General features: G+C 43.6%; 1 protein-coding gene across 1 annotated transcript in view; it reads right to left on the bottom strand.

The window, feature by feature from the left end:
* The window catches only part of LOC132589645 (glycerol-3-phosphate dehydrogenase 1-like protein), a 55,848-nt gene extending 41,719 nt beyond the window's left edge, over positions 1-14,129 (bottom strand). The window contains exons 1-3 of the mRNA XM_060262384.1: positions 13,763-14,129; positions 5,766-5,943; positions 4,603-4,743 (exon numbers count right to left, since the gene is read on the bottom strand). Of these exons, the coding sequence (XP_060118367.1) occupies positions 4,603-4,743; positions 5,766-5,943; positions 13,763-13,803 (360 nt within the window). The 5' untranslated portion in view covers positions 13,804-14,129. The remainder of the gene's footprint in view (positions 1-4,602; positions 4,744-5,765; positions 5,944-13,762) is intronic.
* Positions 14,130-22,711: the final 8,582 nt, after the last annotated feature.

The following is a 22,711-nucleotide window of genomic DNA, read 5'->3' as shown; positions in this document are numbered from 1 at the left end:
CCTGAGAGATTTGCAGCAAGGGTTGCGGGTGGCTTTGGGCCTCCCGGTGGACGCTAAGCCCTAAGTAGAGACTTGGCCTTAGTAGTGGCAAGTTTTGGGGGTTTAGGACACTATGCGGCTAGGGGAGGACTGTGAAGCATCCCCCTTTTGGGGAATTTGGGGTCTGGCATGAACAACCTGGGGTTTGGAGACCCGTGTTTGGAGATTGCAGACTGTCCAGGAGGCTCGGCTAGAGGGTGCCTTTCTTGCAAGACGTGTGTCTGGGTTTGGGGCCCTCTGGTGCGTGCCTCCCTGCTGGGCCTGCCTGGAGGGAGCTGAGTTGCTCAGCTCTGGCTAGGGGGCTGGGTCTCTCACCCGTTAATGGCAGGGGAGCAGTCGCGGTGACCCCTAGCCCTGACCAGGCCGCTGGTGGGGTATCCTTGCTGTTTATGCTGTTAGTTAATAAAGTGGCCCAATTTTATTCCAATGCATTGTGTCTGACTCTTTATTCCGACCTTGGGGGGCAAAAAATTGGAATGGCAAGCCATCTTTAAATATAGAGAAAGTGGCAGTAAGTTGGTATGTAGAGTCATGGGAATGTTTTTAGCAGATTAAAAGAGTCGCAAATTGGGGTCTGTGTTTGTTTGTTAGTATTGTTGACTGGGCTGTAACAACAGCAGGAGGGTGATAAAAAGCAGACATGTCATAGGTGTGAAGTGCCATAAATCTGGGTGTCATTCTGGCTTTGTTAATTCTGGGTTTAAATGGAGGGCATTAGTATCTCAAGAGGTTATAACATCATTGTAGTTTGCCATTAGAAAAAAGAATACATTCAAATATAGTGGAAGATGGGTTAGTATATGTAATAAGATAAGCAGCCTATATCCCTATTTGAGTGCAAAAAACCAAAATATTCTGATACACTGTTCTAAAAGAGAAATATATTCTAGTTTGCCATTAGAAAAAAAGGGTACCTTAAAATATAGGGAGAGATGGGTTAGTATGTGTAATGAGATAAAAAGCCCATATCCCTTATTTTGGTATATCAATACAAAAAAAAAAAAAAGCAACATTGTTCTGATACACCGCTCTAAAAGTGAAATACGTTGGAATACTGTGGATGTATAGCTATACTCAGTGAGAGTTGGTTTAGCATCTGTAATGAGATTGTGGAGAAACGCCATCTGAGTTAATGTTGGTGCTTGGTTGGAGGGGAACATGAAGCTACTAAAGCAGGTTTTGGGGCCTAGCCTTCCTTACATCCGCCCCCTCCCTTCCAGAGTTAAACCAGCGCCTCTAGGGGGAAAGCCTCCTAGAGGGGCAGGAAGTTCTTTAGCCTTCCCCTCATTCCCTCCTCCCTTCTGGAGTTAAACCAGCAACTCTAGGGGGAAAGCCTCCTAGAGGGGCAGGAAGTTCTTTTGTTCTTTTTATTTGAGTTAGGCAGGAAAAGGGCAGTTCTCAGCTGGCGCTCAGGGAGAGAGGTTGCCAGCCTGTGGGCTCCTGCCCGTGGGAGAGGTGGAGTGGCCCCCAGGCAGTCATTCACAAGGTAGGGCTAGTTTACACCAGGGACGAGAGGATGCGTTTAAATCCACCTTTTATTTGTCCTTCTTGTTGCTGTTCAGGTGCTGTGCTAAACTTTTACATGTAACTGTTTTTTTTTTCCTTTCTCTTTTTATTAAACATTTTTACTGTTTTGAATGCTGGCAGTCAAACTCTGTACCACATAGATCCCCAACCGCTTAGACCACGCTGCTTTATGAAGGGGGCCCTGGGGAAGGGGGAAGGCATGCAGTTGGATAAGGTGCCAATCCTCCAGGGGTTCCCCGAAGAAGTGCTTTGGTCTCTGTGATACCCAAGTACAGGGTGGCAGAGGACCTTGAGGCCTGGCCTCATAGCTGGAGAGGGGGATTGGGAGTCCTGTTCCTCTCAATCTGAACCCCTAGACTGAGCAGGTGGTGGCAGCGAGCCCAAGTGGCCGGAGGAGAAATAGCTCCCTCCAGGAGTTGGCGACTCAATAGGGAGTTGACGGGACCGGGTCTGAAGGCAGAATCGGGCCGGTTCCACCACAGAGATTAAAAAACCAATATCCCTGTTCAGTTCTGGGGAGGTGTTTGTCCCAAATTGCATAATAATTTGTAATTCAGCAATTTCTCTCTCCATTCTGTTCTTGAAGTTCCTTTGCAGTAAAACAGCTACTTTGAGGTCACCCATGGAATGCTCAGGAAGGTTAAGTGTTCTCCAACAGGTTTCTCAGTTCTGTAATTCCAGATGTCAGATTTGTGTCCATTTATCCTTTGGCGGAGGGTTTGCCCTATGTAGAGAACTATATGGCATTGTTGGCATTTAATGGCATATATAGTGTTGGAAGATGAACAAGTGAATGAGCCTGAGATGCTGTAGTTAATGTTGTTGGGTCCAGTGACTGTGTTATCTGGGTGTATGTGGCAGCAAAGTTGGCACTTGGGTTTATTGCATCTTTATGGTGTTCATGCTCAGATGTGATGTTGTATTGTTGTGGGTGAGGAGTTGTTTGAGATTGCGGGGCTGTCTGTGTGCAAGAAAAGGTTTATCCCCCAGTACTTTTGAAAGAGAGTTGTCACTGTCCAATACAGGTTGTAAGATGTTTATGATACATTGAATTATTTTCAGTTGAGAATTGTGTGTGACCACTAGTGGTGTTCTGTTATTGTCCCTTTGGGATTTGTCTTGTAACAGGTTTTCTCTGAGTATCAATCTGGCTTTGTTAATATTTCTTGACTTCATCAGGTGGGTACTTTAGTTCCAAAAAGGTTTGTTGTAGATTCCTCAGGTGAGAATCTCTGTCAGTAGGATTGGAGCAAATGTGGCTGTAGCGTAGAGCCTGGCTGTACACAATGGATTGTTTGGTATGTTTGGGATGGTAGCTGGAGGCATGCAGGTATGTTTGTCGGTCAGTAGGTTTCCTGTATAAGGTAGTGTCTATGTGTCCATTGTGTATTTTTACAGTGGTGTCCAGAAAATGTATTCCTTGCATAGACTGGTTCATTGTCAGGTTGCTGGTAGGGTGAAAGTCATTGAATGCCTGGTGGAATGCATCCAGGACTTCTTTACCATGTGTCCAGACCATAAAGATGTCATCAATATAACACAGGTATGAGTGGGTGGGAGTTTAGGAAGCGTTGCTCCAAGTCAGCCATAAAGATGTTAGCATATTGTGAGGCCATGCAGGTGCCCATGGCTGTACCATTGATCTGTAGGAAAAGTTCATTGTCAAACCTGAAGTAGTTATGGGTGAGAACAAAATGGCACAGTTTGGTGGCAAAGTCAGCTGTGTTTTATATTACTTACAGCTTGTCAGAGATTATATTACTTACAGTTTGTAATCCATCTTGGTGTTGGAGGCTGGTATATAAAGATTCCACATCCATGGTGGCTAAGATGGTATTCTCTGGAAGGTTGTTCAAAGATTTCCCCCAGAAAATCTGTAGTATCACGAACATAACTGGGGACACTAGTGGCATAAGGTCTTAGAATAGAGTCCGTATATCCAGATTCCCCCTCAGTGATAGTGCCTATCCCCAACACAAGGGGACATCTTGGTTGGTGTATTTTGAAGATAAAAAGTACCTGGTCGAGGTTCCTGTGATGTGTCTGACAGGATCTGTTCCCGAATGCTCAGTGGTAATTCCTTTGTAATCTTGTTTAGTTCTTTTTTATATTCATGTATGGGGTCTGAGTCCAGTGGTTTGTAAAATGAAGTATTTGAGAGTTGTCTTTGGGCCTCCTTGATGTAGTCTGATGTGTTCATGATGACAACAGCTCCCCCTTTGTCTGCCTCTTTAATTGTAATATCCATATTGTTCCTGAGACTGTCTGCTATGGTATACGGTACATGTGTGTTTCCTTCTCCCAGTGGTGCCAAAAAATAATTCCTTAACCTTTCCCTATGCTAGTCTTATGGGGACTGTTCTTCCCACATTTTGTTTTTTAAAAATTCTTCTAGCATGGTTGTGTTGTCAAGTGCATATATACGTATTTTATTGTTCTGTGCAAAGAAAGTATTAAGAGTTTTAATAAAGGTGTGTGTGTAGTATTTGTTCACATCTTGCAGCTCTCAAACATCTGATGTTTATTTTATGTGGCTTCTACAGTAAGCAAGTTTGGCCACCCCTGCTCTAGATGCTGGCTAGAGATCTTCCAGAATTAACAATAGTTACTTCTATACACTTTCCCCCTTTTCTTACAACAGTACCTGGAGGCTGACAACACTATGTAACTAACTACAATCCTATTCCCTTTATAAAATGGCCTTCCAGTCTCCATTTGAGATTGATGAAGGACACTATAACCAGGCTGGTGTAATTCAGACAGAAACATCCCATTTCCCCCCAACCAGGTTTTGGTCAAACAAGCCGGATCAATCTTACCCTCCTCCAGCTACACTGTTATTCCTTTCCAATCTGGTTTTGCACATTATCCTTATAGAAGTTTCACCTATTAAATTTTATGTGTTGGACTTTGTTAAAGGCACAGGAGCAGGGCCATTAAAAGAGCTGGCAACCCCACAAGCAAGCATGAGCTTTGCCATATGGTCTGTCGTGCAACTGTTTTGGTTTTGTGCCTTTGGAAAGGGGCTTGAATTACCTTTATTAATGAGATCCCAATGGTTCCTGTTTTTACTTTTCCAACAAGTTGGTCACATATTTTACGAATGAATTGATGGGGTATAACAAATATTAGAATATTTGCCTCGACTGCTGCTTCTACTGGATCTGGTACAGCAACCTAAGACAAAAATGAAGAAAGTTACTAAACTTATCCATAGCATGGTAACTGAGAGTTGCATCTAGGAACCTTGGCCAAATCAGACTTTCCAAACACATGAACACAAGTATTTAAAGAGATGTGTAAACTGTGTGAACTTGCTGTGGCAGATACAAGTGTACCTCAAGGGTTTTCAACAGCAATAATCTATGAAGCTATCCTATATCAAGCCTTTACAAAAATTATACACAAGAATATTAAGGAACACTCTTTAAATTACTGAATTCTTGTGGAAAGCATGTTAGTTATGAAAGGCATCAATGAACTATTGCTGTTAAAGCTCATAGTTGCTTTAAGCAAAATTAGATTTAAGTTTTAGGAGCAAAAATGGACAACTTCAGAAAGCAATACAAAACAGGTCTATTCAGAATCCTACTCGAGGATATTCAATGGAATTTCCTCCCAGGAAAGAGTACTTAGGATTGCACAATGGTGGTGGAAAGTGCTGTCAAGTTCAAGCCAGCTCATAGTGATCCCATAGGGTTTTCAAGGCAATAGACAAACAGAGCTGGTTTGCCATTGCCAACCTTTGCATAGCTACCCTAGACCTCCATAGTGGTCTCCCATCCATGTACTAACTAGGGCTGACCCTGCTCAGCTTCCAAGATCTGATGAGATCAGGCTAGTTTGGGCCGTCAAAATCACAGCAGGATAACCACAATAGCCGATGAGGTGGAAAAATCTGCTTCCCTAATCTACAATTACATTTTCCTTTGTTCCTATAATGGAGCTAGGATTTCATGTGATTGCTAAATTAGTTCAATTAATGTACAGTTCGAATGTATTCATTTTTGACAATTTCTTTTGCATTATGCTGATCCATTGATACATGTGAGTGGAATTTCTCTTCTTTTTGTGGGTTACCTGCCTAATTTCTAAATTTCTTGTAGTTGCAACATTTCTTTTTGGCTAAGAATGTAATCTTCCATTGAAGGAAGAAATACAGCCAAAACTTGAAACTAAAGTGCTTTTATTCAACTTACCACGTTAGGAGGTAGCTTATGACCTGGAAGATACTTCACATTTTCATGATCTTGGTTAATTATCTCTGTAAGTTTTCTCCCATTGATTAATTCTTCAAACACCCACATCTTTATGATTGGCTCAAATCTGTTGGAGTTCTGGGTGTTTTTGCCTATGATTTTTGCAATAGCAGTTCCCCTTTTAAAAAATGCAAAAGAATTTGAGTGCCTGTTTGTGTAAGTGCTATAAATCAGGAACTATTACACAAGTAGGATTCAAGTTACCTGAGTGTAATAAAATTTACTATTCTTTATCACCTGTAGTAGTCACATGTTGGTTAAGTAGTCAGGGTGCTGGACTATGTCTGGGGAGACATGGATTCAACTCCACACTCTGCAATGAAACTCATTAGGAAAATGTGGGCCAGTCTCTGGGCTGGATTACACCAACTAGTTTCCTTAGCAGCGGCACCTTCCTTGCTAGCAGAAGAGGCTTTTGTGTCAGGGCAAGGTTTTCTATGCTGAAGGAAGGCACAGCCATTAGTAGAACCAGTATAAGAGTCCCCTATCTCTCTGCCCAACCAACATCCCAGGATTGTTGTTAGGTAAAATGAATGAACCATCTGCATTATCCTGAGCTCTTTGGAACAAAGGTGAGATCAAAAACAAATATATACTAATTTTACTGAGAGATGCCTTTCACAACACTGCACGTGCTCCAAGTATTTTCAGGTTCTCTTCAGTGCCAACCGCGTAGTTCAAGATTCAGCAATCCACCTCACCCCACTTCAACCAGTGAAAACAGAGTTGGATGAGATCCCCACCCTAGAAGAGACTGTTAAAGCCATCAAGCAACTGAAAAGTGGCAAGGCAGCGGGAGTTGATGGAATCCCACCAGAGATCTGGAAGCATGGGGGCACAGTACTACATAGCACACTTCACAAAGTACTTGTCACCTGCTGGGAACAAGGCAAACTACCACAGGACTTTCACGATGCAACCATCATCACTCTACACAAGAACAAAGGGGAAAAGTCAGACTGCTCCAACTACCGGGGGATAACCCTGCTCTCCATCGCAGGCAAAATCCTTGCCAGAATACTCCTGAACAGACTGGTGCCCACCATTGCAGAAGAACTCCTCCTAGAGAGCCAGTGCGGCTTCAGAGCTAACAGGAGCACCACCGACATGGTATTTGTTCTCAGGCAGCTCCAAGAGAAATGCAGGGAACAGAACAAGGGTCTATATGTGACTTTTGTCGACCTTACCAAAGCTTTCGATACCGTTAGCAGGAAAGGCCTGTGGCAAATCTTGGAACGTTTAGGATGTCCCCCAAGGTTCCTCAGCATGATCATCCAGCTACATGAAGACCAGCGAGGCCAAGTCAGACACTGCAACGACCTCTCAGAGCCCTTCCCAATAGGCACAGGTGTAAAGCAAGGCTGCGTTCTCGCGCCAACTCTCTTTACGATCTTCTTTAGCATGATGCTTCAAAGAGCCGCAGTAGATCTAGATGATGATGATGATGTCTACATCCGCTATCGCACCGATGGCAGCCTGTTCAACCTGAGGCGACTAAAGGCTCACTCTAAGACAATGGAAAAACTTATCCGAGAGCTACTACTTGCTGATGATGCTGCACTCGTCTCCCACTCGGTATCAGCTCTGCAGCATATGACGTCCTGCTTTGCAGAGGCTGCCAAGCTATTCGGCCTAGAAGTTAGTCTGAAGAAGACAGAAGTTCTCCACCAGCCTGCACCCCAGGAAGATTATCACCCTCCCTGCATCACTGTGGGTGAATCAGTTCTGAAGACAGTCCAGCAGTTCAGCTACCTGGGGTGCATCATCTCCTCAGATGCCAAGATTGACAAGGAGATTGACAACAGGCTGGCAAAGGCAAACTGTGCATTTGGCCGACTGCACAAAAGAGTGTGGAGCAACAAGCATCTGAAAAAAGGCACAAAGATCAATGTTTATAAAGCGGTTGTGATGACAACCCTCATCTGCGGCTCCAAATCGTGGGTTTTATACCATCATCACCTGCGACTCCTTGAGCGCTTTCATCAGCGCTGCCTTCGCACCATCCTCAACATCCACTGGAGTGACTTTGTGACCAACACTGAAGTCCTCAAGCGGGTGGAGGTTACCAGCATCGAGGCACTGCTGTTGAAGACGCAGATGCGCTGGGCAGGGTATATTTCTAGGATGGAAAACCACCGCCTTCCCAAGATTGCTCTGTATGGCGAACTTTCCACCGGCCCTCGAAATAGAGGGGCACCGAAGAAGAGGTACAAGGACTCCTTGAAGAAATCCCTTGGCACCTGTCGCATCAACCATCACCAGTGGTCTGACCTAGCCTCAGATCGCAAAGCATGGAGGCACACCATCCACCAGGCTGTCTCTTCCTTTGAGAACGCACGCATAGCTGGTCTTGAGGACAAAAGGAGATTGAGGAAGAATCGCACTGCTACAGCACCAACCCCAAATCAGACTTTTCCCTGCAGCCACTGTGGCCGGATCTGCCTGTCCCGCATTGGTCTTGTCAGCCACCAGCGAGCCTGCAGCAGACGTGGACTACTGCATCCTTCTTAAATCTTAGTTCGCGAAGTCAAGCCGAGAGAGACGTGCTCCAATTAACGATCTTGAGAAATCCACAGTGAACTTGCTCACTAGACATACATATCTTATTCTAACTTTCTTGATTACATCTGAGGTAAGATCCTTATCAGATCATTTCCACATAGCTTTGTGAAGTTTGTCTTGAGCATAGTACCGTGGCAGACAGCTTTGCCATCATTAAATCAGCTTATTAACAGGAGAACAGGAAATATGCTCTGGGGTTATGGTCTTTCAAATCATTAGACTGATCAACATATAAAGCATGGAGTCACATGCTATTGGTCCCCTTTTTGTGCCCACATTGTTCCATACATCCTTTAAATAACTGATATCAGAGAGAATGCATTGCCTGCTCTTGTTTGTCCTATTTTTACCTGTGTAATCAGTGGTATGTATTCAAAGCAATAGAGCCTTGCTATTCAGAGTCTTACTTTTGGAGCAAGGCTTCTGATAAACTTTGATCTTTAACTACAGCTACTCAGCAAGAGATTTATGTAACCAGTTTAAATAACTTTAGTTTGGCTGAACAGCACTTGGTTCTTTTTTTCATGAAGTGAAGCTCTTTTTTTAAAAAAATTATCTACTCTGCGGAATATATAATTGGTTATTTTCATTTTTACTTTTACTGTTTTATTTTTTTATTTCTCCCCTATTTTTGATGAAAGACATTTGTTTGAAGTGTAGTGTTTCATTTGTGATACGATGCAGTGGGTTTTTTTAAAACTTCATTTTGCCAGTTTGCTTCTCAGAAAGCCAAGATTTATTTTCTTCTCTTATATATTTTTCTACTTGGACACTTTCTTTGAAATCCCCCAAAACGAAGAACAAGAAAACATTGGGAGGGAGTTTCCCTGAAGATGTTAGATAAATCAGCATATCAGGAATGGAAGAAATTTATTGTGATTTCTTCAAATTGCAACAATTTGAAGAAAGAACTCAAAAGGCCATTCAAGATTCAGAAAAAATGACCTTAAAGAATATTCAGAGTATTCTGAGAAATATTCAAGACAGAGGAAAGAACCCAGAAGAACATTCAAGAAGTGTGTCAAGATTTTAATTGCTAATTGCTTTGAATTTTATTGTTGTATCTGTCAAGCATTGTTTCTTTCTTTCTTTCTGATGGTAGTTATCAAAATATAGAAATGTTACTAACCATGAATAAAGCTCAGGCACATCAAAGTAGAGAACTCTTTCCCTTTTACTAACAAATGCAGGAATGTACTCTTTGAAGATAAAACCTCCTGGGACCAATTCCCAGGCCAGCTAGGCTTGGACCCAGGAAGTGCCAGCCATAATAGAGATAAGAAAGTTACAGTGTGAAGTTTCACACTTGAATGTAGAATGGTTTAGAGAATGTAGAATTGTTTATAGAAGCCTTTGATGTGCCATCTTTAAGTATGCATCTTACTGTTACACTGTATCAGTTCCAATACCCAGCTCGGCTGAGCCACATGGATTATCAATAAACCAAACTTTGTTTCAAAAATCCAAGGACTGGTTATTTTGAAATCTAATGCTTGACAGTATCATTGTACGATGTACTATGTCTTGTAAGCCGCCCTGGCCTGCTTCGGCGGGGAGGGCAGGATATAAATTAAAATTTATTATTATTATTATAGTCAACTGGACTATCAAAAACTAATTTAAAATTCCAGAACAAAGACGAAATTATAAAAATCAAAGGGAAGCAAAAAGATAGTGACACACATTTAGAAAGGCAGGATCTTTGGACTGAAAAGGCAGAACAAAGGGTTTGAATCTTAATGCTGATCCAATAATCTGTATTTTAGAAGAATTTCAGAGTATTTTGGTAAGCCAAATTTAGAAAAAAAGCTTTTGTGATTGACTTCAAGGAAGAAGAAGGAAGAAGATTTTCCTAATATTGGCCAAATTTTAGATTAAATTCAAGATTTGTGTTCAAGAATAAGCTATCTTGAAATATACTGGTTTGATCCACCTACAAGAAAACGCAAGATGCACTACTAAAGAACCACTCAGGGTGGGAGGGCAGATCTTTCAGAATTTAGCAACAAGTGTCTTATAGAAAAGGAAAGATTTCAACTTTTTGAGACAGATTTTCAGACCTCAGATTCAGCAGGAGCTCACAGAAGTGCAGCTTCTGAACCTTTCTGAGGGTTCCGCCTCTTCCTCCCCACTGACCTTGTCCATTGAATAGTAGGTGCAGCTGCATAAAAATCCCTGGATTAGGAGAGCAGGCAGCCAGCCAGCCACCAGGAGCTTTGCCATGCTCCCAGCAGCCCTCATTAACCCCTGGAGTAGCCCACGACACCCTTTCTCCACTTCTTATGTGATTTTGTGTGGCGGGTGTCACAAGTCACTCCATCTTGTTCCTCTTGCCATATGATTTCAGCCAATTATACAATGCTAACGCGTGCTTTGCTATGCTTGCTTTGAAGCTTGCTTATCTGGAGGGAGGGTGGCATGTCTGGGAACTTGCAAGTTACTATGCAACCAAGGTCAGGAGAGCTGGAGGAGATGTAACCAAAAGGGTGATAACGAGCATCTGGGGTGATAAGAGACTAATAGTGAACCCGCGCAAAATTCCTGCTTCAGCTTGGCATGCTTGGTTGAATTATAACAGTCAGGGCAAGGGTTTATAAGAGCAAGAGACTGGCAAGAGAGCCAGTTCCGACAATGCCTGTATCTGTCTATGATGCTGGAATATAGATCTTGAACATTACTTGTCTTTTCCTTGCCTCTGGGTTTGACATTTTGTTGAAACTCCTACCCACCCCTGACTAGCCTAAACCCAGACTAATGATGGCTGGCAATCAGGACCAGGCTACGGGGACAACCAAAACCACTGAGGAAGAACCCAAGCCTGAGGGGCCGAAGGTCACTCCTGCCACAGTGACAGAGAAAAGAGTGGGGTTCCATGGATTTCTGGGAGAATATTATCGGAGATCTGAGAGAGGATCCCCTCCAGCACCACTGACTCTTGGGGCTACAGAGGTCCTACCACCCATGGGGGTTCCAGGGTGACAAGAGTGGAGGAGAATACCCCAAGGTGAGCGGCACAGGGAACGGTGCCACCAAGTGGGTGCAAGAAGCCCTTGCCAGCCAGAGCAGCCAACTGCGCAAGGAGATGCAAGCCATGCGCATATTCTTAATCCAAGAGATGTGCAACCTAGCCTGGCAACTACAGACGGTAGTGGAGTGGGCTGTGGCCACACACCCCCTTCAAGCCCAGATGGGGGGGTGACCAGCCAGTACTTCCAGTGGGGGGATAGCCGCCAGAGGGAGGAGAACTGCCTGCCGAGGGTGATCTGAGACCACAGTCCCAACCTGGACCAGAAGAACCTGTCCCGATGCCAGGCGGGCAGATCAGTGAAGCAAGGTTTGATGGGGACCCTTTGGAGCTCGCCTACTTTATAGTGTAGGTGTGAGGCCACCTCGGCGTGTGGGCGCGCAATTTCCCCATGGAGCAGTCGCAGGTGGTCTGCATTGGGAGCTGTCTTTGCTGTCTCAGAAAGGTTCAGGAGCTGTGCTCCTGTGAGCTCCCACTGAATCCGAGGCCTGCTGGAAGCTGTACAGTGGCTCTCCCATTTAGAAAGATGAGCTTGACCAAACTTCTAAGTCACTTACACAAGACCCTTGTTTACGGGCTACTTAATATATTTACATAATTATTCTATTATCCAGCCTTACAAGCAGACACAAAAATTCTCATTTTGCCCTGCAGTATTCATGTCAGTGTTTGATAAAAACCCCATTACCTACCCAGGTTTGCATGGGGTGGCTTACAGGGGGTGAAGAAGTAATTAATCTGGACCAAGTGATTTTGTCCGCGTGTTCCCTCCAGTGAGGAATGGCTGAGGCAATTCAGTGGCTACAAACTATTCTCACACAATATAATGCAGGAGGGGTTTCCAGGGGCAGCCACTGTCAAGTCTGTCTATAACTCTGGCTCAACCCCTGAGCGTTCTGGGTATAATCAAAGTGTATAATCTGGGTATAATCAAAGTGTCGAGAAGTCACTCCGCCTATACTGGACTAAAATAGCGCTATAGAATGGTTTTAAAGTTGTTATATGTAAATTATGGTTTTATATGTTTTATTGGATTGATTGTTTTTATAATGTTGTGAGCCGCCCTGAGTCCGTTCGCGGAGAGGGCGGGATATAAATGCGAAGTAATAATAAATAAATAAATAAATAAATAAATAAATAACCAAATGCTGCTAGCTCACCCTCTCCATAACCCCCTCCTTTCCTGTAGAGAGTAGAATTGCTTTGAAATGGAAATATGTGAAAGTCTTATCTGTGCCTTCTCAGCCCAGTCAGGAGTCGAAATGATCAAGGCCACTAGGCCTAATCAACATGAGAACGGCTCTGTAACATCTATGTGTGAATGCTCCCTGCATAGTCCCCCCTCCCTAAGGAATCCTTTTGAAGTGACCCTTATATGCAATGTATCTATAGTATGGTCTTTAGTCTTTTCAATCCCTGGCTCAAGCCACAAGTATCAGTATCAATAAAGTAGTCTCTTTGTATCAACAACGACTCGTTATTGAATCTGCCGACTTGACAGCCACTCCCCCTCCCATGCCATTGAAAAGACCCACTGATCAGTTGCTCCTGCCACTCCTGCAATATTTAAAGAGCCCTCCCTCCCCCTGCCACCATGGGGGTGAAAGCTGAGAGGGCAGGGCTGCCACCTCCCTACCCACAATTTAGAAGAAGAAGAAGATACTGGATCTATATCCCACCATATACTCTGAATCTCAGCGTCTCAGAGTGGTCACAATCTCCTTTATCTCCCCCCCCCCTCCACAACAAACACCTTGTGAGGTAGGTGGGGCTGAGAGAGCTCTTACAGCAGCTGCACTTTCAAGGACAACTCCTACGAAAGCTATGGCTGACCCAAGGCCTTTCCAGCAGGTGCAAATGGAGGAGTGGGGAATCAAACCCGGTTCTCCCAGATGTGGGAGAGGCAGCAGGAGCAGCCACCAACCTCCTGCATAATTTAAAGGGCCCACCAATCAGCTGATAGGCAAGCCCTTTAATGGTGTGGGAGAGGCAGCGGCTGCTCCTGGGTGCCCCTCCCCTGTGCTTTAAATCACAGGGGAGAGAGGGGGCAGTGGGAGGGAAGGTCGGGGGCCCTGAGTTGCACTCCCTGAGTTGCAGTGGTGGCGGGGGGGGGAGGAAGGGAGTCACCAAGTGCTCCCAACCATTATACATACCCCCCACTTTAAAAATCCTGACTCACTCCTTTAAAAAGCCTGCGCTCTCTCCTTTGCCCTTTTTTTTCTGAAAAGGCAGAGTTTTCTGGGCACACCAATGGTTCTGTCTACTTGCTGCAGATCAAGACTTTCCTGTGCTAGGAAATCCAGAATCTGGCAATAGGTCTCTCTTCTGTGGCTTCCCAGCCTGGACTCACCAGTTCCCAGATCCGATGATGCAGACTTTCATAGGTGGCATGGTGGCTCCTGATCCCCCTGAAGCTGCAATGACGGCTCCTCGGCTCCCTTCAAACTCTGCCACAGGTGCTGGCAAGTTCTTTGCTGCTTTATTTTGTGCGTTATGGGAAGAGGGTTGACACACCCCAATCTGCAAGCGCTGCCTGCCTCCGATCCCGTCAGTAGGAGCATTCAAGTCCCTAAAGACCAAGCAGAGGCAATCATGTTAAGGGATCCAAGTGGCTTAGGATCTGGGGACTCTGCCTGCCCTGGGGGGAGATTTGTGCAAAGAAAAATGAAGAAGAGGTGCTCTTAGGTTAGGATTCAGGGATGAAAAAGCAAACAAGCAGAGGAAACAAGAAGTGTCCAATGTCCAGTGCAAAGTCAACATTTGTTTATACTGAAACTGTACATCTACTATTCACACAGGGCTCTGTGATGTGAACTCTTTGAACAGGCAATGTTCAGTTGCTAGGACACCAGCCAGGGCTCTTGTCCAGGAGCAGTCATATGGAGGTAAGATGGAATTGGCTCACAGCCTGCAGAAGAAGAAACCAAGGATATTGGGAGGGAGGTTAAAACTAGAGTCTGCACAAAAAAAGGAGTGATGGCCAGGAATCTAGAGAGCTTTAACAATATTGTTTAGTTAATTTTATTGCCATCCCACCCACCCCCACGCAAGTGGGCTGAGGGCAGGTCACAACATAAATATAACAGTAAAACAGTAAAATCAGGTTTATTACGGTCAAAAGATCAGCAAGGTTAAAAACAGATAAAAAGGCAGTTTTTAAAATGGGTATATAAATGTAAGATCACAGATAAAAGGAAATTCATATTTCAGGATTTAACATTTTCCTTAGTCAGACAGTTGTGCTTTCTAAGAGCTAATACACAAAATTTTGCTACAGCATAGGATACAAATTCTAAAGGAATATCCAAAGAATTTCAGGGTTGAAGTCAATATAATATTGTAATGGCTTAAATCTGAAGAGTAGTGGGGTATCTCTAGGGTTGCCAAGTCCAATTCAAGAAATATCTGGAGACTTTGGGGGTGGAGCCAGGAGACATTAGGGGTGGAGCCAAGATCAAGGCTGTGACAAGCATAATTGAAAGCCAAAGGGAGTTCTGGCCATCACATTTAAAGGGACGGCACACCTTTTAAATGCTTTCCTTCCTTAGGCACCTTCTTTTGGGGCTCATAGAATTGGACCCCCGGTCCAATCTTTTTGAAACTTGGGGGGTATTTTGGGGAGGCACTAGATGAAATACTGAATCTCCATAGGGAATAATAGAGTTCCCAGCAGATATTTCCCTCCCCTCCCCCCGCTTTCTGACGACCCTGAAGCGGGGGGGGGAGGGCCTCCAAACTGGGGGATCCCCTGCCCCCACCTGGGGGTTGGCAACCCTAAGTATCTTGAGTTTTTCTTCTTGATAATATTCACAGTGTAAGAGTATATGTCTGTTAGACTCAACCACATTACTCGAACAAGGACAACAGCGCTGCTGCATAGGCAGCTGAGAAAATCTACCATGTAGAACTGTGGAAGGAAATGTGTCAAAGCGTGCTCTTGAAAAAGCCCGTCTATATCTCTCATAAGTGATATTTGAAAGGTATGAGGGTACTATAGAACTTTGTCCCTTTTTCAAACTCCTATAACTTAAAGGAAGTATTGCCTCATCATTTTGGAACTCTATATCAGTTAATCTTTAAGAAATTAGAACTTTCACTTTATTTAGTCCCATATCAAACAGGACTTCTGGTTCCAAGCTGATCAGTTTAATTTTGTTGATTACTTTTGAAGACTGTTTAGCATAATGGTCGGAAGCTAACAACAAGGGAATCAGACCCTTTAGTTCAGAATGAATTCTTAGCCAGTAGTGTATTGCACATCCCCAAATTTTCAATGCAACTTTGGGCAGACCAGCTTCTTGTCTGAGGATAACATTAGAAGTACATCTGAGTGCATCAAAAAGAGATCTAAGAAATCTGGATTGAACAAATTCAAGGATCTTAACATTTCAGGTCAGCCCCACTGATGAACCACTGATATTGTATGATTTCAATGGATAAATATTGAAAAAGTTTGACTCATTCTAATTGGAACTGGCTAGGGCTGTGAGAACAAGGTGGGGCAGCAAAGAGGAAACCTACAAAGACACCAGATTCTCAACAAGACGAAGGAAATATGAATTCATATTCCCCTGATGAAGGCACGAAACGGACTATGTAGTCATAAAATCCATTGGGAGGAGTATAATTGCGTTTTTGTGCACTGCCATTAATACATTTGAACACTGAATGGTTTAGTAGTTGAAAAAATTGTATGTCTAAGCTCTGTAATTTTCAAGTCACATATTTGGATGTTGATACATTCTTGCACTGGTGTCTATGAATAAATACCTATGGATATGATATAAATTTGTATGAGATTTATATAGAGACAATATTGATAGATTTCTATATATTTGTAATAATATTCAAGACAGAGAGTTTTGCTTTTGACTTGTTTGGATTTCACACGCCCGTACTTTTGTTTATTTCATTTCAGTTTGTGACAGAAGAACAGTGTCATCTGCATACATCAAGACTGGAATCTTTTTTTCTGCAAGACTAGGAGCATGAACATCTGTTATATGTAGGCACTGCATCAGGGTATTTACATATATGTTAAATAAAAAAGGTACTAATAGACAATCTTGTCTGACAACCTTCTGCACTGAGATTTTACCTTTTATTTTTAGCAATTTTAATTAAAATACACCGTCGGGGTCATGAAAAGGGGGGGAGGGAGGAGAAGAACGTAATGTATTTGTATTAATTTTTATAAGTATTATTACAATATATTGCAGTATAATAAAATTGGTTTAAACAGAAAAAAAACAAAAGAAGTATCATAAGCAATTGCTTGCCTGTAAGAAGAAAGAAGACTCTATGAACACATGGGGATGACTAATTCAGGCGGTTAGAGATAAGAATTAATCTCTGTTCTGGAAAATTACCTCTAATACAATCCCTATAACAACATCATCTCTGAACACTCACATCACCTCAGATGTCTGGGAAATGTATTTTCAGAGGATGTATAAGGATCATAGCAGCTTACTGCGTGCTCTTCCCATGGAAAGCCTTCCTACATGGCCTCCTGTCACCATCAAAGAAATTAAGTCTTCGGTTGGTCAACTGAAGGCTGGCAAAGCACCTGGAGCAGATTTTATTCCTCCTGGATTCCTAAAGTGTAATATCAATTGGTGGGCTTCCCTGCTGGCATCCCTTTTTACTTACATAGACCAAACTGGTCACATTCCTGAGGACTGGGGACTGGCAATTATTGTTCCCCTCTATAAAAAAGGGAGAACAGATGACTCAGCAAATTACAAGCCAATAAGTTTGCTTAGTGTTATCAGTAAACTATATGCATCTCACCTCCTTGATAAATTCAAAATTTGGCTTGATCGGGAAAATCTGATTGCTGATGGACAGGCAGGATTCAGAGAAGGTAGATGTACTATAGATGACTGTATGATCCTCCAACACCTCATAGAGAAATACTCTTCAATGAGAGCAGTATCTTTATATGTCGCCTTCATTGATTTAAAGGCGGCATTTGACTGTATTTCCAGAACTAAGCTCTGGGGTGAGTTGGAAGCCACTAATATCAATTGCAGGCTACTTGTCCTGATCCATGTCTTACATGAAAATACCTCTCTAAAGGTCAGGTGCAGTAAGTCGGGACATCTTTCAGATGCTGCTTCCACTCTGTGTCAGACAGTGGAACTTCAAATCAACCAGACCTTGAGTTGATACAAAGTTTAGGCTTTATTCGAGAGTCCATAGCATCTAAACGAAGAAAGATTAGAACTGATACAGTTAGAGCATGTCTTAAGGAATTCTACATCAAAGGTTACTATGCAAAAATCCACATTTCTAAACATTGCTAGGTCGAGGTGCAAGGTTTCACACAGTCATTCCTTCTTATCTGATTGTTATTGCTGCTTCACAGGGATGGCTGAACTGCCATCCCTGGAGGCGCTTATCTTCAAAGGAAGGTGGCTTTTGTTAGTTTCAGGGAAAGGAATGTTCACATCAACTGTTAGTAACATTCTGGGCCTCTACTTTGATATGCAAGGGCTTTCTCAGGGTTAGTAGCATGGGATAGAAAATGGAGTCAGTAAGGCTAAGCATTTCATCACAGTTATAGCATTTCATTACAGTTATATTCCATTGTCTGACACTCTGAGAGGTATGAAACAGCTGCATTTTAGCACCGGTCCTCTTAAGAACATAAGAGAAGCCATGTTAGATCAGGCCAATGGCCCATCCAGTCCAACACTGTGTCACACAGTGGCAAAATTTTTTTATATATATATTCTGTTATATATATATATACTCTTCAACTGTTATATTAAAGACTTGGTCAAATCTTCCATCCTCTGAAACTACAGCATCGTCAGATTTCTATATTACTATATGTTAATCAAAATAACCTTAGCAAATTTACAGAAGACCAACAAAAAAATTTGACTGAGCCAATAACAATGAGGGAACTTGTAGAGGCAATGAAATCTCAAAAGAATGGTAAAACTCCAGGTCCAGACGTATTACCTGCAGAATTTTACAAAGCTTATGAAGAGTCTTTACTTTTACCATTTAAACACCTTATTGAAAAGATTCAAGAGGAGGGCCAAATTCCAGTTTCATGGCAAGAAGCTACAATATCGTTGATTCCGAAAGAAGATAATGATTTGAAAGATATTAAAAACTATCGTCCAATTTCCCTTTTAATTACAAAATTTTTGCTGCAATATTGGCACATTTGAAGAAAGTTTTACAATCTATAATACACTATGATCAAGCAGGATTCCTTCCTAAAAGATATTTGAAAGACATTGTCAGAACAGTTTGTAATGTTTTGAAATATTATGAGAATCATCCAGAGAAGCAACTGGCTCTAATTTGTTTAGATGCTGAGAAGGCTTTTGACAATGTTCGTTAGCATTTTATGTTACAGCAACTGAAAGGCATAGAATGTGGTGAAAACTTTTTGAGAGCGGTAGAAGCAATATACTCTTCACAAAAGGCTAGGGTGACAGTGAATGGCGAACTAACAGATGTAATTAACATTCAAAAAGGTACAAGACAAGGCTGTCCATTGTCCCCTCTACTTTTTATTTTATCTTTAGAGGTACTGAACAATCAAAAAAGGGAAGATGCAAGTATAAAGGGAGCTGTGATAAAAGATGAACAATATAAACTCAGAGCCTTTGCTGACGACTTAGTTTTCATACTAGAACAGCCAATGGACTCAATAGATTGTCTTATAAATAAAATCAAACAATTTGGCTATTGGCCAAAGTTAAAGATGAATGACCACAAAACAAAATTTTGACAACGAATATGACAATGGAATAAATTGAATCCTTTCAGCAAAAATCAGGATTTTTGTATGAAAAAAAGAATTAAATATCTAAGTGTTGTTATTTCAAACAGGCGTAGCAACTTAAAGCTAGGGTTGCCAAGTCCAACCCCAGAAATATCTGGGGACTTTGGGGGTGGAGCCAGGAGACACTGGGGTGGAGCTAGGGGGGAGGGGGGGAAATGGCGAGCCGCCCCGTCTCGGAGCGGGCGAGGCCGCCGCGCCGCTGCCGCCTCTTCTCCGCTCGCCGTGGCTGCTCCTCCGAGATGGGCTCAGCCTGAGCCCATCTCGGAGGAGCAGCCACGGCGAGCGGAGAAGAGGCGGCAGCGGCCTCGCCCGCTCCGCCTCTGGGGTGGAATCGGAGGGGGGGTGGAGGAGGGCTGGGGGCGTGGCGAGCCGCGAGTCCGGGTCCTAGAAGGGTCCGGATTCGCGGCTTGCCATGCTCCTGGCCTGCCTCGCCCTCCCCTTCTCTGGTTTTGCCTGCGGTGCTCTTGGCTGCTCCTCAGAGATGAGCTCAGCTTGGGCCCATCTCGGAGGAGCAGCTGCGGTGGGCGGGGAGGGGGCGGCAGTGGCGCAGCGGCCTCGCCCGCTCCAGGATCGGGCGGCTCGCCATGCTCCCCGGTGCTGTTTCCCCCCTCCCCCCGCTTCCGTTTTTTTGGGGAGTGGGGGAAGAGGGTGGAAATCCTGGGGTCCCCCGCCAGGGCGGGAGGGTTGGGAAGCCTACTTAAAGCAGATAATTATGACAAACTACTTAAAGAAATTAAAAAAAGATTTGGAAAAATGGCATGATTTGACTTTATCTTTAATGGGAAGAATAGCCTTAATAAAGATGAATATTTTACCAAGGTTACTATTTCTGTTTCAAACTATTCCAATATTTCTAAATAGTGGATTTTTTCAAGAGCTAAACAAGATGGTTGTTAAATATGTGTGGCAAGGCAAAAAATCTAGAATTAAACTAAAGACATTGCAGGACTTCCAGACTGGCAATTGTACTATAAAGTGTATGCACTTCTTTGGATAAGAGATTGGATATTGTTGAAGGACAAGAGACAATTGTTGTTAGAAGGACATAACTTGACTATGGGATGGCATGCATATTTGTGGTATCAAAGACTTGAAGGACACTCCTATTTTAAGAATCACTGGTTTCGAAAATCCTTGTATCATACATGGTCATGGTTGAAGACTAGAATTTACCAAAAAATTCCAAGATGGGTTTCACTAGTAGAAGCATTTACACACCCAAATCTTCTAAAATCAAATCAGAGTCATAGGTATGATGATTTGCTGGGAAAAGATAATCAACTGAAAACGAAAGAAGAATTGGAAAATATGGACAGTAAAATGAATTGGTGGCTGAGAATGCAAGTTGAATCCAGATATGCTAAAGACAAGGCGACAGGCTTTAATACAGAACAATACTTATTTGACAACATTCTTTTGGGCCCACAAGAAAAGTTAATCTCCAAACTATATGCATATTTACTTCAAATGAAGACAGAAGATGAAGTTGTAAAGGACTGTATGGTTTAATGGGCAAAAAATTGGTTATAATATTACATTAGAAGAATGGGAGAGACTGTGAAAGCTTAATGTTAAACTAACTAGGTCAGTAGCCTTCAAAGAAAACCTTTACAAGATGTTTTATAGATGGCACTTGACCCCACAGAAATTGTGTAAGATTTATACCAATATGTCTAACAAATGTTGGAAATGTACTAAACAGATTGGTACCTTTTACCATATGTGGTGGATGTGTGAGATGGTGAAAGGCTATTGGAAAATGGTGCATGAAATGTTACAGAAGATTATGAAGACTCAGATCCATTTCAAAACAGAACTATTTTTATTGAACATATTTCCTGAGGACTATTCTAAAGAGATGAGACATTTGTTGGCACACTTTATCACAGCAGCTAGGATCCTTCTGGCGCAGAGATGGAAATCACAGGAAATTCCCATGAAAATGGACTTGGTGGGAAAAGTTCTAGAGACAGCAGAGCTGGACTTTCTATCCCAGCTGATGGCTGGGAAATCTAAAGAAGAAGCAAGAAAATATTGGATGAAATTGTATGCTTGGATATTCAAGACTCCCTGCCTGCCGCCACCTCCCACTCTCCTTCCTCAGCGCCTCTACCTCCCTCAGAGAAGCACGATGAAGCTTTACTGGCTTCGAGGCAGCCGGCATCTGCGCGTTTTTCGAAAAGACCGCTGGAGGAGGCTTCTCTCACCTCCTTTCCGGAACCAGAAGTGAGAGGGGAGTGAAGCCTCCTCCAGTGCTCTCTTTGAAAAGCATGCAGATGCTGGCTGCCTCGAAGCCAGAAAGGCCTAGCCTCGTTGTGGTAAGCTTTTCTGGGGTGGGGGGGTGGGGGTGGGGGGGCGGTGAGTGGAGCACAGCAGAAGGGCAGGGAGGAGGCTGGTGGTGGTGGCAGTGTGTGTGTGTGGGGGGAGAAAGGCAAATTTAGGCGGTTGTCTTGGGTACTGGGAGGGTGGGAGCCCAATTCGGTTCCCCCCTCCTGGCGCCCTAGGCAACTGCCTAGTTTGCCTCGTGTGCGAGCTGACCCTGTATACAGCATAACAGCCAATCTGCAGATGCAGCCAAAGTGATTTTTGATATTAAAAAAGTAGTACAAACACGTTCCTGTTTTCATCCATTTAATACTAGAAAGCATTGGCAAAAGGCGGGATTTAAAAAACAAAAAGTCCTAAACGAATGCAACTAGGGTTGCCAATCCCCAGGTGGGGGCAGGGGATCCCCCGGTTCGGAGGCCCTCCCCCCTCTTCAGGGTCACCAGAAAGAGGGGGGAGGGGAGGGAAATGTCTGCTGGGAACTCCATTATTCCCTAGGGAGATTTATTCTCATAGAAAATCATGGAGAATTGATCCGTGGGTATCTGAGGCTCTGGGGAGGGGGCTGTCTTTTTAGGCAGAAGCACCAAATTTTCAGTATAGCATCTAGTGCCTCTCCCCAAAATACCCCCCAAGTTTCAAAAAGATTGGACCAGGGGGTCCAATTCTATGAGACGCAAAAGAAGGTGCCCCTATCCTTCATTATTTCCTATGGAAGAAAGGCATTTAAAAAGGTGTGCTGTCCCTTTAAATGTGATGGCCAGAACTCCCTTTGGAGTTCAATGATGCTTGTCACAGCCTTGATCTTGGCTCCACCCCCAATGTCTCCTGGCTCCACCCCTAATGTCTCCTGGCTCCACCCCCAACGTCTCCTGGCTCCACCTCAACGTCTCCTGGCTCCACCCCCAAAGTCCCCAGATATTTCTTGAATTGGACTGGGCAACCCTAAATGTAACAAAGAGTAGCTCTGTCCTCAGAGAGTGAAACTCTGACCGTGACGTTCCAGAGGAGCGTTTTTGCGGACCGGCGTCCTTCGAAGCCGCGCCCAGAACCCCCGCCGCTCCGCCTCTTCCCCTCCAGACGCCTCCACAGTGCCCTTCACCAACATGGCGCCGCCAGCTCCCACGGGAAGGGCGGAGCCGTTGCATTTGACCCGGAAGGGGT

This window comes from Heteronotia binoei, chromosome 21 (assembly GCF_032191835.1).
Source record: "Heteronotia binoei isolate CCM8104 ecotype False Entrance Well chromosome 21, APGP_CSIRO_Hbin_v1, whole genome shotgun sequence".
Lineage (NCBI taxonomy): Eukaryota > Metazoa > Chordata > Lepidosauria > Squamata > Gekkonidae > Heteronotia > Heteronotia binoei.
This window is presented reverse-complemented; position numbering and strand designations above follow the sequence as displayed.